This window comes from Acanthaster planci, linkage group LG08 (genome assembly GCF_054643075.1).
Source record: "Acanthaster planci isolate LZ-2023a linkage group LG08, COTS_SCS, whole genome shotgun sequence".
NCBI classification, from domain to species: Eukaryota; Metazoa; Echinodermata; class Asteroidea; order Valvatida; family Acanthasteridae; genus Acanthaster; species Acanthaster planci.
Window position 1 is genome coordinate 11,514,223 of NC_141784.1, and position 13,645 is coordinate 11,527,867.

The following is a 13,645-nucleotide window of genomic DNA, read 5'->3' on the forward strand; positions in this document are numbered from 1 at the left end:
GAAGTCACACGAGGGCGCTCTTCTCCTAAGCGCAATTCACTCGAGCGCCACAACGGAAGAAATTTAGGTGGGTTTATGGTCAGTAGAAATTGGTAATTTTTCACGATTTTCCTAGGTTAAGCGGCAATTTTTTTACTGGCAGTGTTTTGTTAATCAATCTGTATTTGAAAATATTGTATACTCAAGGAGATAGTATTCGTTACGTTATTGTAAAAAGGCACTTCAACTGGGCACTTTGCTTGGGCACGTGACGTGACGCGACTCGAATGCACAGTGCATGCTAGCTAGCGGTTTCGAGTCAACTCGGACCCAAACCAACTCGGACCCATGCCAACTCGGACCCATGCCAACTCGGACCCACGACCAACTCGGACCCATGTCAAGTCGGCCACAATACTAACCCGGACCCACGACCAACTCGGACCCACAACCAACTCGGACCCAATACTAACTCGGACCCACGACCAACTCGGACCCACCCTGAGTCAACTCGGACCCAACCCCAGGAGCGTGATTAACTGGTTGAAATTTTTATTTTGTCCACTTTTACATTTTAGCATTTGGTAAATGACACTTTTGCACTGCATGCTGCCAAGCTGTAACGTCCTCTCTACACGTTATGCAGGGAGACAGTGGCACAGGCTTCCCAGAATCTCTCCGTTTTCCAGATCCAGATCACTAGCAGAAATCGAATGAACTTTCACCAAACAACCCCCAAAGTTTTTGTTGCAATAAAATGCCACAGATAGGCCCTTCTGATGTACATAAGAGATGCTGCATACGTACAACAGATACTGCAGATACACATCAATGTCACGAACATTGGACCTTTACAGTGTCTAATGGTGTTATCCTCCACCCCACTTTTCAATTTTTTTTTGGCCTGGCAAGTCTTACACCTCCACCTTGCCCCATTCTCTCCCCACCCCCAATACCGGCAAGATGGAGGAATTCATCCATACAGGCCTTAACTGACTGTCCAAATAACGCAAATAGGTTGGTAATTTCGAACAACACAAATCAAATCATTTCAAAATAAAAATGTGGAATATTTCCTATTGGCTTAAACTTGGAGACGGTTTTGAAGCGTCGTATGTCTGCTCGCGAGCTCATTATTAATATTTTGTGATCCCACGGTTTGTTATTTTCTACAATAAGACGTGCCATAATCACGAGGGATCATAGAATTATTTATATAAATCCCGAATTTGGGATTGATAGTTTCCGGTTCAGAGTATTTCTTTCACAAAAAGCCCCACAACGCGGGCCTATTTTGGATAGAGGAAGGCGGCTACATTCATATGAGCGCATAGTTTTACTACTATTAGGGGGTATCTTCGGGAAAAGACGAATAAAAAAGTTCATAAAATTGAAATGAAATGTGATCGATCTGTCCATAATCTTGAATTTCCAACGAAAAAATGAAGGCCAACCTCTTCGCGAGGTTCAAGAGTCAGCGTTATTTCGGTCTACGGGCGCGTAAGATTCAGTGGGTCCGAGTTGACTCGTGGTGGGTCCGAAACGGCGTGGGTCCGAGTTGGCGTGGGTCCGAGTTGGTTGTGGGTCCGAGATGGTCGTGGGTCCGAGTTAGTATTGGGTCCGAGTTGGCGTGGGTCGGAGTTGGTCCTGGATCCCAGTTGGCATGGGTCCGAGTTGGAATGGGTCCGAGTTGGTTTGGGTCCGAGTTGACCTGATCCCCCCACAAATAGGGCTATAGTATAGTGGCTTTTTACAATCAGTCTCTTTTCTGTCGCCACCACAGCCCTACTTCAAGGCATGTCCTAAACGCCTGAAATCCAAACTGGGAAAAATGTTGCATCCTGACTTCACTATTCTCATCATATAGGCCTATCATCAGATCATCTCAACAAACATGATAAAAGTCAGTCATTACAGAAATGCAGGAAAGACACAAATTCTGGACTTAGAAACATTTACCAATGTGGAAAAAATGTTGCATCCTGACGCCACTTTTGACAACAAATTCTGAGCCCCAGCAGGTCGGAAACGAGGTTTCTCTCCTTGCCAATCTCTCACTCGGTCTCTCATTAATAAATGCGTGCACTGATCTGCTGTATTACGAGCACTTGTTGCCCAAATGTGTTCGGTAGATATATTTAAGGCACCCAATGAATGAAGGCGAGGTCAAGAAGAGGTCACAGTGAATAAATCTTTATTCATAGGAATTTTATGCTGTTGTATGAATAATTAGGCCTAGTCCTGTCCAATGCTAGTTGTGGAATTGTCCGAACATAGTAATTACCACTGTTTAGCACTTCTACGCATGTTTCCACCTTCATTGATCATGTCGGTTGAGGGCCTTCAATTTATCATTGCAGATGGAAGTCAGCCAAATTTCTGCCTACGAATCTATCTGAAATACTTTGTTCACATATTTCTGACAGGTAAGCACAAAAAAAAAAAATCTGTTTCGAAAGTGGCGTCAGGTTGCAACATTTTTGCCACCGATGTTGTTGGGAAATACTTATAAAATTCTCTTCACGCCCCATACACTTTGTACACAACTGCTGAAGTGGAGTCAGGATGCAACAATTTTTCCCCAAACTGAAGGATTGTCACAAACTTTGTATCCTAATATTTTCCGAAATGAGAATGATTTGACAATTTTACTTACACGGGCGCATTCCTCAGAATTTGGACTTTTATGTGAGCACCACCCAAAAGCTTTCCCAAACCGTATATTTTTGATGTTTGGCGTCTTGAGAACCGGGCCTGTGTTATTTCTGTTCTGACCATGGGCGGCACTATTTTTAAAAACAAAAGGAGCGCTTCTTATGCAGGAAGTCAATACCCCGAGAACTGTGGGGTCCGATCTCCACTCCTCTCCCAAGAGCCCCACAGAAAAAGAGCCTTGTTCGCCATAGGCTATGCATGACGTTTAACAGGGCACGAACAGCGATTCCATTCGAGTTGTGTACCGGTAGAAATGTTGCTTCATTTCCCCTAAGAATTTTATGTAAGATAGCTTACATACCTTTGTTTTGAGTACCAAGAGAGAAAAGGGCCAAAACCATGCCGGTTTCCAAAAAAAGGTGCAAATATTTCCTGATCAGTGTCTGAGAGTCATGTAGTTCGCATTTGTACTTGCGAAGATAAGCCACGACCAAATCGTTGACTACGGCTGCGATCGATACACAAGACAAGGAAATCAGCTGCAGCTGCTTTCCGTATGTGTGTGTGTGCAATTCTTAGCCGCGCTGGTTGAAAAGGCAGTTGGCTGTGGTGCGCAGGGGGTCACACTGACCAATCATAGGGCTCCTCGTTATTTATGCCCAAATTTAAGGAAGACAAGCAACCGCCGTTGGGTGCACAAAGCCGCTCAACAGGAACCATTCACTGTGCGACAGCGCGCTCATGTGCACTGGTTCCCATCAAGTACTGTTGCAGTGTCACCCATCTACAGGCAATGGATACATTTTATCGTCCTTGTCACAGTCTCCCATGCCGCCAACCCACAGAGGAGTAAATGTTATGCGGTTTCATTCTTTTGTCAGGAGATTTCCTGGGGAGAATTGTATAAACCAGGGTTTGCCCTTAACTTTTTTTTCTCACTTGCAAGGTGGACCAGCAGTGATGGCTTTTTACTTGTCCGCCAGCATTTTCACTAATCCGCGTCTTCCCCCAAATTTCAACATTGTTTTTTGGCAGTTGTGTTTTCTGCTTCAACATCATGCATAACAGTGTGCACTTGGTGCTGACTGTTGTTTAATTGTTGATGAGTAATCATAAATGGCCATGGGAATTATGAATTTCATTGTTTATGAAATAATCTCCATAGTAAACACTAGAACGTGTTGTTTGTTTCACTGTTAGAACTAAATGAAAGTGTGTTCAATTGAAAAAAGTTGCAAATTTATTTCATGTTTAATGAAAAATAAATATAGGCTTACAGTTGGAAAAAAATAAAACACAGGAAAACTTAAGAGTGGAAAGAAAATCAACACCTGACATATTTTTATTTCTAATTTAACTTTAAAATCATTATCATACTTTTGAGGTAAAAAAGTGGTTGAATTTGGAAAAGACAACTTCCGACGATAAAGGCTAAGATGAAGTCACACAAGACATCCCGCATGGCTACAGACATTTATTTTATGCATGGCTTCACTTGGGCACTGTACCTCTGGACAACCCTCGAAAATAGGTCATGGTCAGCAAGGGGTAGCGCATTCATAAGACCATCGGAGATCACTCCGTTGAGCGAAAACTGGGAAGGTCAAGTTTTGAGACCGAGTATTTTTAAAAATTAGCTTTTTGCTCACAAATGTACATTTTACTTATTTACTGTACATGCCGTTTGTGTTTATTACATTGTGAATGCACATGCAAAGCTCCTGTCTTGAAAACCCAACCTGTGATGCGGTTAGGCGGGACGTGGATGACGCCATGTTAAAAATGATGCCCAGATATCTCCCAACCATGGTGGTGCATCTGTGTATGGGAAGTCAAGGCACCAGACGGGAGCTTCCCGTGTGAATTACGCATTTCACAGTGCCGGGTGCCTTAACTCATTAAGGATTTTGATGAGATTAAGGGTGATAGTGTAAAAGTTTAAACTCTGAAGAATATACCAGTGTGGGTAAAAATATGCTGTCTTGCGGAAGATATTAGGATTTGAAGTTTGTGACAACTGTGTAGTTGGGATTTCAGGCGTTAACTTCCTGCACTGAAGTAGGGCTGTGATGGCCACAATGTCAAAAGAGAGCCTTTCACAGCCCTATGTGTTGGGCTAATGCCCAGCCCTAAGTTACGAAAAGTCGATGATTTGATTTAAAACTAGTTAAAAGGGTAATATCGCAACTTTTGGGGGGTAGGTGAAAATCCCCTATCAGGAAAAACATTCCTGGATCAGCCTCAAAGTCATACAAATGAAATATAATGTGCATGTAAAAAAAGAGTAACCAAATCTAGGATGCTTGATATCTCTATTCTTTTAGATTCTTTTTTGCAAAGATGGTGGCGTCGTCTGCGAAGCATCGACCAAGATGCTTCTTTGACATCACTATCAATGGAACTCTGGGTAAGATTCTTTCCTGGGTACTCTCTGACGACATTTTATTTTGCGTGCCTGTGGCCAGCACACTTCCATATGTCATGTGTATTTGCCAGACTGTCTTTAGTTTAACAGTTGTGTGCCTTTAAATAAAACAAGCGATTTATGATGTGAAAATGCTGAATTGGTTACACAAATCGCACTTTACTTGCTGGGTATCATGGGAGAAGTTCAGCGTTGACTTTATATATTGATACTGCTGAAGCAGTGTTTATAATGCGTAAGTTGACAAAGAATCTGTAGCTTCTTAGGTTGTTTTTCTTCCAAAAGGGTTGTCAAATATGTCTTTGTATTTGCCTATCATTTCTCTTTCATTTGACATATTGGGCGACAGAACAGATTGCGTGTTTTACTGTTAAACCAGCAATTTATCTGTAATTCCCTCTGCAGCTGGACGGGTGACCTTTGAACTCTTTGCAGACATCTGCCCCCTGACCTGCGAGAATTTCAGGGCCCTTTGCACTGGTAAGAGCTTTATGAACTTAATTGGATCACGAAAGGGTATGTGTATTTAGTCAGTGAGCCAATTTGGTATTTCAAAAAGGGGGAAGTCATCCGAGGACAGAGTACCTGATGTTATACTTGTTCAAACACATTTGATGCATGTGCATATAGCACTGACCTCAAATACAAATATTGATTTTCTTGAACGGTCTACAATGAGTTGCATTTTGAACAATGTGGAGTCGGTTTACTGCATTTTCTCACTGGAACCTTAATACTAAATCCTGATTTGACGGGCCTAGGTGGGGTCAGGTCTGAATAACTTTGCAAATTTACATAAGCAGAAACACAGGTCTACTGGAAATTGAATCTGCGGCTAGCTGGTGACTTGTCCAGAGGTGCACATGTGTTATTTTGAGCCGCAGCCAAGTACAGTATTATGGACACCACTGAACAATCTGTCGGGTGCCAAGGTCGATTAATTCAGCCCAAAGTTCCCCCCCCCCTTGATGTTGAGTTCATTCAACCATGCAATCATATGCATGCATTCCTTGCATGCATTAGATGTGCAGTCTGTACGTGTTCCTTGAGATGTTCCCCATTCACTTTGCAAAACACATAATGAGTCTCTGACCCCAAAAATTGAATAGAAATGTTGACATGCCTCAAACTGATGGCCCTTCTATGTTTAAAGCTGTCTAGTTGGAATGTGTCACAGGCCACAGTGTGACAATGCTGGAGCTGTAAAGAAAGGTATTAATAGGACCAAGAAGATATAGGTTAGTTCCTGTTGTACGTTAAGGTTACCCTGGCAAGGGCCTGATTTTCTGCTTCTTGAATTTTCACGTTGATCTGATCGGGGTGTACAGAAATTAGGCAAACTTTGCTCACCCAGGAAGAGACTAAAAACAGTGACGTTGCCATTCAGACGATGTGTAAGGTCAATATTGTTTTTCTCTTGCTGCGCCACACAGGTGAGAAGGGTGCTGGCAAGACCACAGGAAAACCCTTGCACTATAAGGGCACACCAATCCACCGTGTGGTCAAGGACTTCATCATACAAGGAGGCGATTTCAGTGCAGGTGAGCCCCTGAACCCATCCAACCTGGGGAGTTATTGAGATTATTGTGATCGGAATTTGGGAATGTCAGGTTTTCCAAGAAGCATTGGTTCGTACTAAGAGGTCTGCTCAGTTGTCTTGGTTAGTGCTCAGACTTTCTGAATTACTGTAATTTTTGAAATACAAGCTGCGGCTCATACGTTGATTCTCACGCTGAAAACTGTCTCTGCAGCTTATACGCTGGGCGGCTTATACGGCAAACTGTGAAGGATAAAATCAGTCACAAAAGCCAGGCCCGGGCCATGCATACCACATGAAGGCTGCGCAGTCATGTTTTCGTTGGTTGGTGTTTACATCTCAAAACTGGAAGCTCGGAGAATTAATAAAAATTCGAGTTGTCCGGATATTGAGTTATTAACAGAATTTTCCAAGTCATGGAGTCACGAAACACATACATGACATGTGTATGTAATGTTAAACTATACTTGCTCTTCAGCAACAATTTTTGATGATTTTTTCCATGAATGGGTTGGCGGTAGCAGTCAGGCTAGCCTGAAAACAGGGTTTTGCGTGATCGTGGTGGTGCGTGGGTGCCATGCTGCATGCAGCATGCATGCAGCACAAGCTATTCCTTTGTGATGACTTGAACCAAGGTCTCTTGGCCGATTTTTCATTGTTGAAGCGATTTGGCAGTGTTTTTTGATCTGCGTCACGAAAATGTCCATATAAGCCTATTCTTTTGGCAAGAAATAGTCGACCTACACGAGACTACCATCCAGCCCGCAAAAAAGATTAAATTTGAGGACTTAGTATTCACTTTTTATGGTGACACTCGTTCGCGGATTGCACATGTAGTGCAACCATTGACATACCGTACATGTTGAATTAGCACTTCAGCACGCAGCACGATGACCTTCATGGTTGGATCATCAGCGCTGTGGTGTGGCTTATACGCCGATGTGGCTTATATGCTGAATTTAAATCTTAATTTGCCAATCTTTGCGTTGCTGCGGCTTATACACCGGGTAGCTTATATTCCGAAAATTACGGTACTTGCATGTGAAAGTTTGGCATTCTCTGCAGTGCTCTGACATAATCAAGTCAGCAAATTGGAAAATGCTTTTCAACTTGTCAAAAACCTTAACTCGTAGTGCGTTTGTGCATGGTTGAGAAGTAAAAGATTGTTAGAGAAAGTTCTGCATTTCATGATGGGGTTGGGTAACTCAGAGGTAGGGTCAATGAAGTTCACAGCTATAAAAATAAATTTCATGGTCCCTCCCCAAAAAATGTTTCAGAGTTGATTCCTCATGAACTTATCCTTGGTTGCTTTTTTGACAGGAAATGGGACAGGGGGAGAGTCCATCTACGGTGGAACATTTAGTGGTGAGTACCATGGTTGGAGAAATATGACCTGCCTTCTCCAACTCGTCTCTAGGATCAGTGGGTCTTTCTGTTATCGTTTTTCTTTTTACGGTAGTATTAACCATATGCTGCTGGGAACCAGACAAAAGAGCTAGGCCTTATAACAAAAGACCGTACTCTGAACAAAAGAGCGAGCTGCTGGGAATTGCTGACCTTTTTTCAGTTGTCAATAGCGGAGGAAATCAGTCATTGTTTTGAAAGATTATGCCACTGTTTGTGGCATTCAGCGTGAGCGCATTACCACAGGAGACAAAAGCGCTCCAGTGATGAACAACACCGCTGCACGCTAATCTGGCCTGTATTGAAAAGACGCCAGCATCGCGCACTGTGCCAGTTTTGGGAAGAAAAGAAACTTATGTAACACTGCCTAGTCTGGGCTCTTTTTACCAGGCGGCGGGCCTGACTGAAGTACTGGAGCATCAATAGATGATGTCTGTTAGATTAGAGTAGCCACCAGACAGTCATTCTTGTGGGTGTAAACGTCCAGTAAATGAAGTTATGATTTTTGGAAGAATTTTGAAAACGGAAAATCTTGACAATTTCCCGGTTTTACATTATGCAACTTCAAATTCCACCCGGCAACAAGTGGTTAATGATACGTGGTATGAACTACAAGTATCCCATCCTGCTGAATGCTGAGCAGTAGATCATGTGCCTTATGCCCCACAAAGAGGAGGGGCGGAACAGATTTGGATGTCAAGAGAAGTGAGGTTATTTCCATGCTGCACTTTCATGATTTTGTCTGCTGATGTATTTGGTCTCTTGTATGCTTGTTTCAACAGCGTTTCTATTACACTCTGAGACATACTGTTCTTGACGTTTTGATCCCAGCTGAATCTTTCTCAATCTTTGAGAAAGGTTCTGCCAGGATTGAAACATCAGGCCCTCCAACTTCTTGGATTTGTATTTTAGGTCACTGTAGCCAGCAAGCAGTTTGCTGCTGTTTTTATATTATTATACTGTTCTTCTTTAACTTGAAATTATGGAGCCCTTGCTGACAAACAATCCCAAATTTTTTGCACTTGTGTTACTCAATAAAAGTTCTTTCCAATGGATTGTCATGTAAATTTGAAATTCACAGTTTTCTTTGACCTAACTGGAATTTGGAAGGTTTCGTGCATATCTTTTTATTATTACAAATTAAAAACAAAAACTTAATAATCTGTTACTGGACAGTTACTGGATTCAGGATGTCTTTCTGCTGCTGTGAGAAGGTGAACAAAAAGGTCTTTTAGGAATCAATGATATAAAACTTATACCAAGTGTAATTAAACATGCAGCCTTTTTGGGGGGGGGGCTACGTAACACCTTTAAAATCCACGAGGAGGCTTCAAGCTGTCTTACAGGACTGAGAAAGGCACAGCCTGTGTGTATGACTTGATTCTCAATGAAAATCTAAGATAAAAAGTACCATTCGTTTCCTGCTCAGTAGTGGATTCTTTGAGGATCTGGAAAGAGTGCTCTCGAAGGAAGCCTACATGTACGTACTTGTAATTCCCTGAAATGTACATGTATGTGGTGCTTAGAGGTGTAGCTGTACCATTGACATGGACATAAATTGGATGGGGAAATCTTGACATGCCTCTTGGACATTCCTTATTTCATATAATTTCATACTTTTTAGTTAATCGCAGCCAAATCATTGATTGAAGAATTAGGGTTTCCAAGACAACCGTAAGCATTATGCCATGATAGCATCAAGACATCATCTTGTTCTTGCTATTAATTGTGACCTGACTCCTAATCAGATGTAGAAGTCCCCTTTTGGATGTTATTTGTTTCTTATTCAATTGAGACTGTTTTCTTCTCATTTCAATTTGCAGATGAGAATTTTGACCTGAAACACGACAAGCCATTTTTGCTATCCATGGCCAATCGTGGCAAGGATACAAATGGGTCGCAGTTCTTCATGTAAGTATCTCAGTCGATTGGATTTGGCATGGGTAAGGGTTGGGAGACTAGGCTGCTCTATGCTAGGTTCAGCTGAGGCATAGGAAGGTGTGAGGGGTGAAGAGTGCAGATTGTGTGAGGATTGAGATCCCTAGCAACCAACTGCATATGCCAGGTTAGCAGCCAAAGAATACTGTCAAGTCATAGTGCAATTGGGCATTGACTATATAACACCCCCAGGGAATTGTCATGAAGTTGTCTTTATGCTTTTCAACTCCAAGATGGAGGCCATGGTTCAACACCAATTTTAGCACTCTTGACTATGTTCAACGTTTTGTCTCCAAGTCTGCATTCAGAGGTGTCCTTGTGTGGTAGAGGGCCCTTGGTGCAAAGCATCTTTCTTGAGAAGTTTATTGTCAGTAATGTCTTGTATGAGCCGGAAAGCTAAATTGCACTCTAGTTTTCAATTAGTTGGTTCAGTAAAGCAAAGTTTGATTTTCTTGTGTTTTCCTTGTAACTAATGATTTGTACCTTTGGTCACAATCTGGACTTGGGATCAAGGTGGAGATGATGAAGATAAGAGGAGAGATAAAGAGTGAATGATGAGACAAGATTTGAATTTGATTGGTATGAAACAAAAACAAAAATAACAGAAGGAGCAAGTAAGAAAGAATTCGAGAAAGTGCAAGGAACCATTCTACAAACTTTTGAAAAGAGTTGACCTCAGTGTAAAACTTTAACAACACTTTTGCCAAGCCTAATTATTTAAGAGGTTCTCGAGCTGTGTGTGAAATTTGCTGGCTTTTGGCTCTGCAAAATTCAAAACTTCCATCAGAAATATAACACTTCCATTCATGAGCAGTGGACAGAAAGTTGTTTGGGGAAAACTGAGAGTGATTTATGGCAAAGGGAGGCGAGTTCATGAGTAGAGTATTTTGTGTCTGCGCTATGTGATAGTAAAAATGTGCCCTGTGCACGAGGAAGATTACCCTTTTTGCTCTTGTAACATCTTTTTTACTTTTTGTGTGTTTTCCATTAAATCTTCACTCATTAGTGATCGTTTCTATTTTGCTGTTTCTGTGTTGAATTACTGTTTTGCAGAAAAAAATACTTCTATTCCAGCAGCAGTTGAAGGTAATTGGTCCGTAAACTTGTGTGTGTGTCTGAATTTCAGATGCGCACACCCAGTGTGTTCCTTACCTAGGAGTAATCATGGCTTTATGGTCTTCTGCTTGGACTTACTGTGGAAGATACGCAGTTGATATTAAGCTGTAGTGTTAGCCTAATGTTCATTGTTTGGCATTTCATAAATTATTGAGTGTGCTATCCCAATCTTATTTAGCATCCCAGAGCTTTCTGAAATACAGCGAGTCTCATTCACAACTAGGCCCTAAAATTTGGGGAAACTTTTAGACTTAACCGGTTTCACACATTTCCTTGGACTCCTTGGACATGGTTAGCTTCACAGAAAATCTTTTGGTTACAAAAATTGTTTGGATTTCTAAGATACTAATCTAGTAAGTATCAGATTAAATGTGGTATTATTGCTTTGGAGGGCACATGTGCACTTTCCTATACCAGATAATTTCTCTAAAAGATGCGTCAAAGAACAAGTGAAGATTAACAACTTCTTTATCCCTTCTCTTGAAATAGACATCCTTTAGTCTTAGTGAATTCAGGTATTTCTTGAGCTTGAACTTTGGATCAAACTTTTCCTTGGAGTCACAGTTTTGTGAAGCCTGGTGACTTGCAACAACTCATGTATGAAGGCTGGTCAAATTGTCTTCCGTGTCTAGGCCATTGACATTGGTTTCGCACGGAAATCTCCTGTTGCAGGATGTTTCCCACAGAGACAAATTACATAGGACCAGTGGAATCAGATTCCTTGCGGAAGATTTGCATAACTTATCCCACTAATGACAATTTGTTTCCAGAATGTTGCACTCTTTTATGACATAACTGATTGAACTCAATTTGTTTGTTTGTTTTTTTTCTTCCTTATAAATTTCTTTCTTCTGGATCCTGTGATACAGCACAACCAGCCCTGCGCCGCATCTGGATGGGTAAGAGCTTCCTTACAGTTGGCCATGTGCACATGTGTACCAGAGCGCATGTTCACTCAGAAAGGTCCCCTAGTGTTGCGAAACCATCTACGGCCAGTGTTTTTGTACATGTGTTGGCATAGTGTACATTTGCCATTAATTACAGGGATGTGCACTGAGACTACACTGATCTTGTGTTCAGACTAGGCTTCATCTTGGTCAGTTTGTAGGTTGCTCTATTGTTCATGCACATTGTACAGTAAGTTGTAGTTTTAATGAACTTACTAGTTTTGTTTGCCCCATATACAGGTCTTGTTTGATGTCTGTTGGCATTGATAATAGATGGATCTTGTCCAGTCCAATGATATGTGATTAGCTCCTACAAAATGAGCCTTGAGGCCATTTTGTCAGAAGTTTATATTAGAGCAACCTGAGCTCTTTATTTTAAATTACTCTTTTGTGGAATACTGAGGAAAATGAACAACTGTGTTATGGAATAGTGTGAGGATTTCTATGGATTTACTTTGTGCAAGATTTTTTAAAGGCAAATTACCTCAAAAGTGGGTCGGGCTGCTTTGCAGCTCGCTCTGTTAGGTTGATTCACATTTGTCCTGACATCCAAGACTTGGCAATATCATTGATTGACTGAACAATCCTTGTAGTCCATCCAGTGATCAGTTTATCTGATTTTGACCTTTCTATCTGCTTTAGGATTCACACTGTGTTTGGCCAGGTGTTAATGGGCATGGAGGTTGTGCAGGAGATTGAGAACCAGAGAGTGGACAATAAGAGCCGTCCCACCACCGATGTGCGCGTGGCCAACTGCGGCGAGCTGGTCTTGAAAATGAAAGCCAAAGGTAACCCATCGTTACCAGGGTTCAACCCTGTTAATTTTGGCGCGATCAGCAGATCCGTGTAGTTGCGTGATCACTCTCTACTGTCGGTTGATCCAGGATGAAATGTCTGTCTTTACTTGCCTGGTGTCAACAGGATTGACGAGTTGATCAACGGCAGCAGCACGATCAAGCAGATCAACCGATCTTCTCATGTCCTAATAAAAGCTTATCATATTCCTGTATGTTTTGGGTTATGCATCAGAGTGCTTAGAATATTTTTTTTTGCATAAGCTTTATATATTAAAAGGAAGAGTAAAGAAACTGGGATTTCCAACCAGTGAGAAAATTCCACATTTTTTGATCCTCTGCTTTCAGCTTCTAAGAGAAAGAAGAAACCAGTACCTTCAGAGAAAGACTCGTCCTCGGAGGAGAGCTCCTCGAAAGAGGAGTCCTCAGAAAGTGAGGATGAGAAGCAGAAGAAAAAGAAGAAGAAGAAACAAAGGGAGAAGGAAGAGAAGGAGAAGGCACAGAAGAAGGAAAAGGAACAGAGGAAGGACAAGAGAGAAGAGAGGTCATGGAAACATTAGCTTGACTTAAATGCCTCAACTCCTACTGCATCACTTTTCAGTGTCCTTGATTGACTCTGGTCAAACACTTGAATACAGCTCTGTCGTCTGTTTCACAACATCACACAACTTGGCCGTGAGGGCTTGTGGGTTTTTTCACAAGCCTTTGGGGGCAAACATTGAATATACAGTGTGGTAATACACGTCAGGCAGGGCAAAAATGTAAAATTAATTAACATCTCCCTTTCAGATTTCCAAGGGGGGGTGCAGTAGGAACAATAGCCTTAGGGTATACAGCTTGTGCATCGCAT

The 13,645-nt window shown here is 41.8% G+C and overlaps 1 protein-coding gene across 6 annotated transcripts in view; it reads left to right on the plus strand.

Moving 5' to 3' along the window:
- The window catches only part of LOC110984177 (uncharacterized), a 26,117-nt gene continuing 12,472 nt past the window's right edge, over nucleotides 1–13,645 (plus strand). For 4 of the 6 annotated variants that reach the window (XM_087140443.1, XM_087140445.1, XM_087140446.1 and 1 more), the window contains exons 1-9: nucleotides 1–67; nucleotides 4,959–5,041; nucleotides 5,465–5,539; nucleotides 6,493–6,600; nucleotides 7,917–7,961; nucleotides 9,824–9,911; nucleotides 11,924–11,953; nucleotides 12,644–12,789; nucleotides 13,144–13,339. In XM_087140443.1, the coding sequence (XP_086996569.1) occupies nucleotides 4,975–5,041; nucleotides 5,465–5,539; nucleotides 6,493–6,600; nucleotides 7,917–7,961; nucleotides 9,824–9,911; nucleotides 11,924–11,953; nucleotides 12,644–12,789; nucleotides 13,144–13,339 (755 nt within the window). In that variant the 5' untranslated portion in view covers nucleotides 1–67; nucleotides 4,959–4,974. Of the gene's footprint in view, nucleotides 68–2,339; nucleotides 2,406–4,958; nucleotides 5,042–5,464; nucleotides 5,540–6,492; nucleotides 6,601–7,916; nucleotides 7,962–9,823; nucleotides 11,025–11,923; nucleotides 11,954–12,643; nucleotides 12,790–13,143; nucleotides 13,340–13,645 lie in introns of those variants that run through there. The other 2 variants (XM_087140444.1, XM_087140447.1) reach the window with 2 other exon arrangements.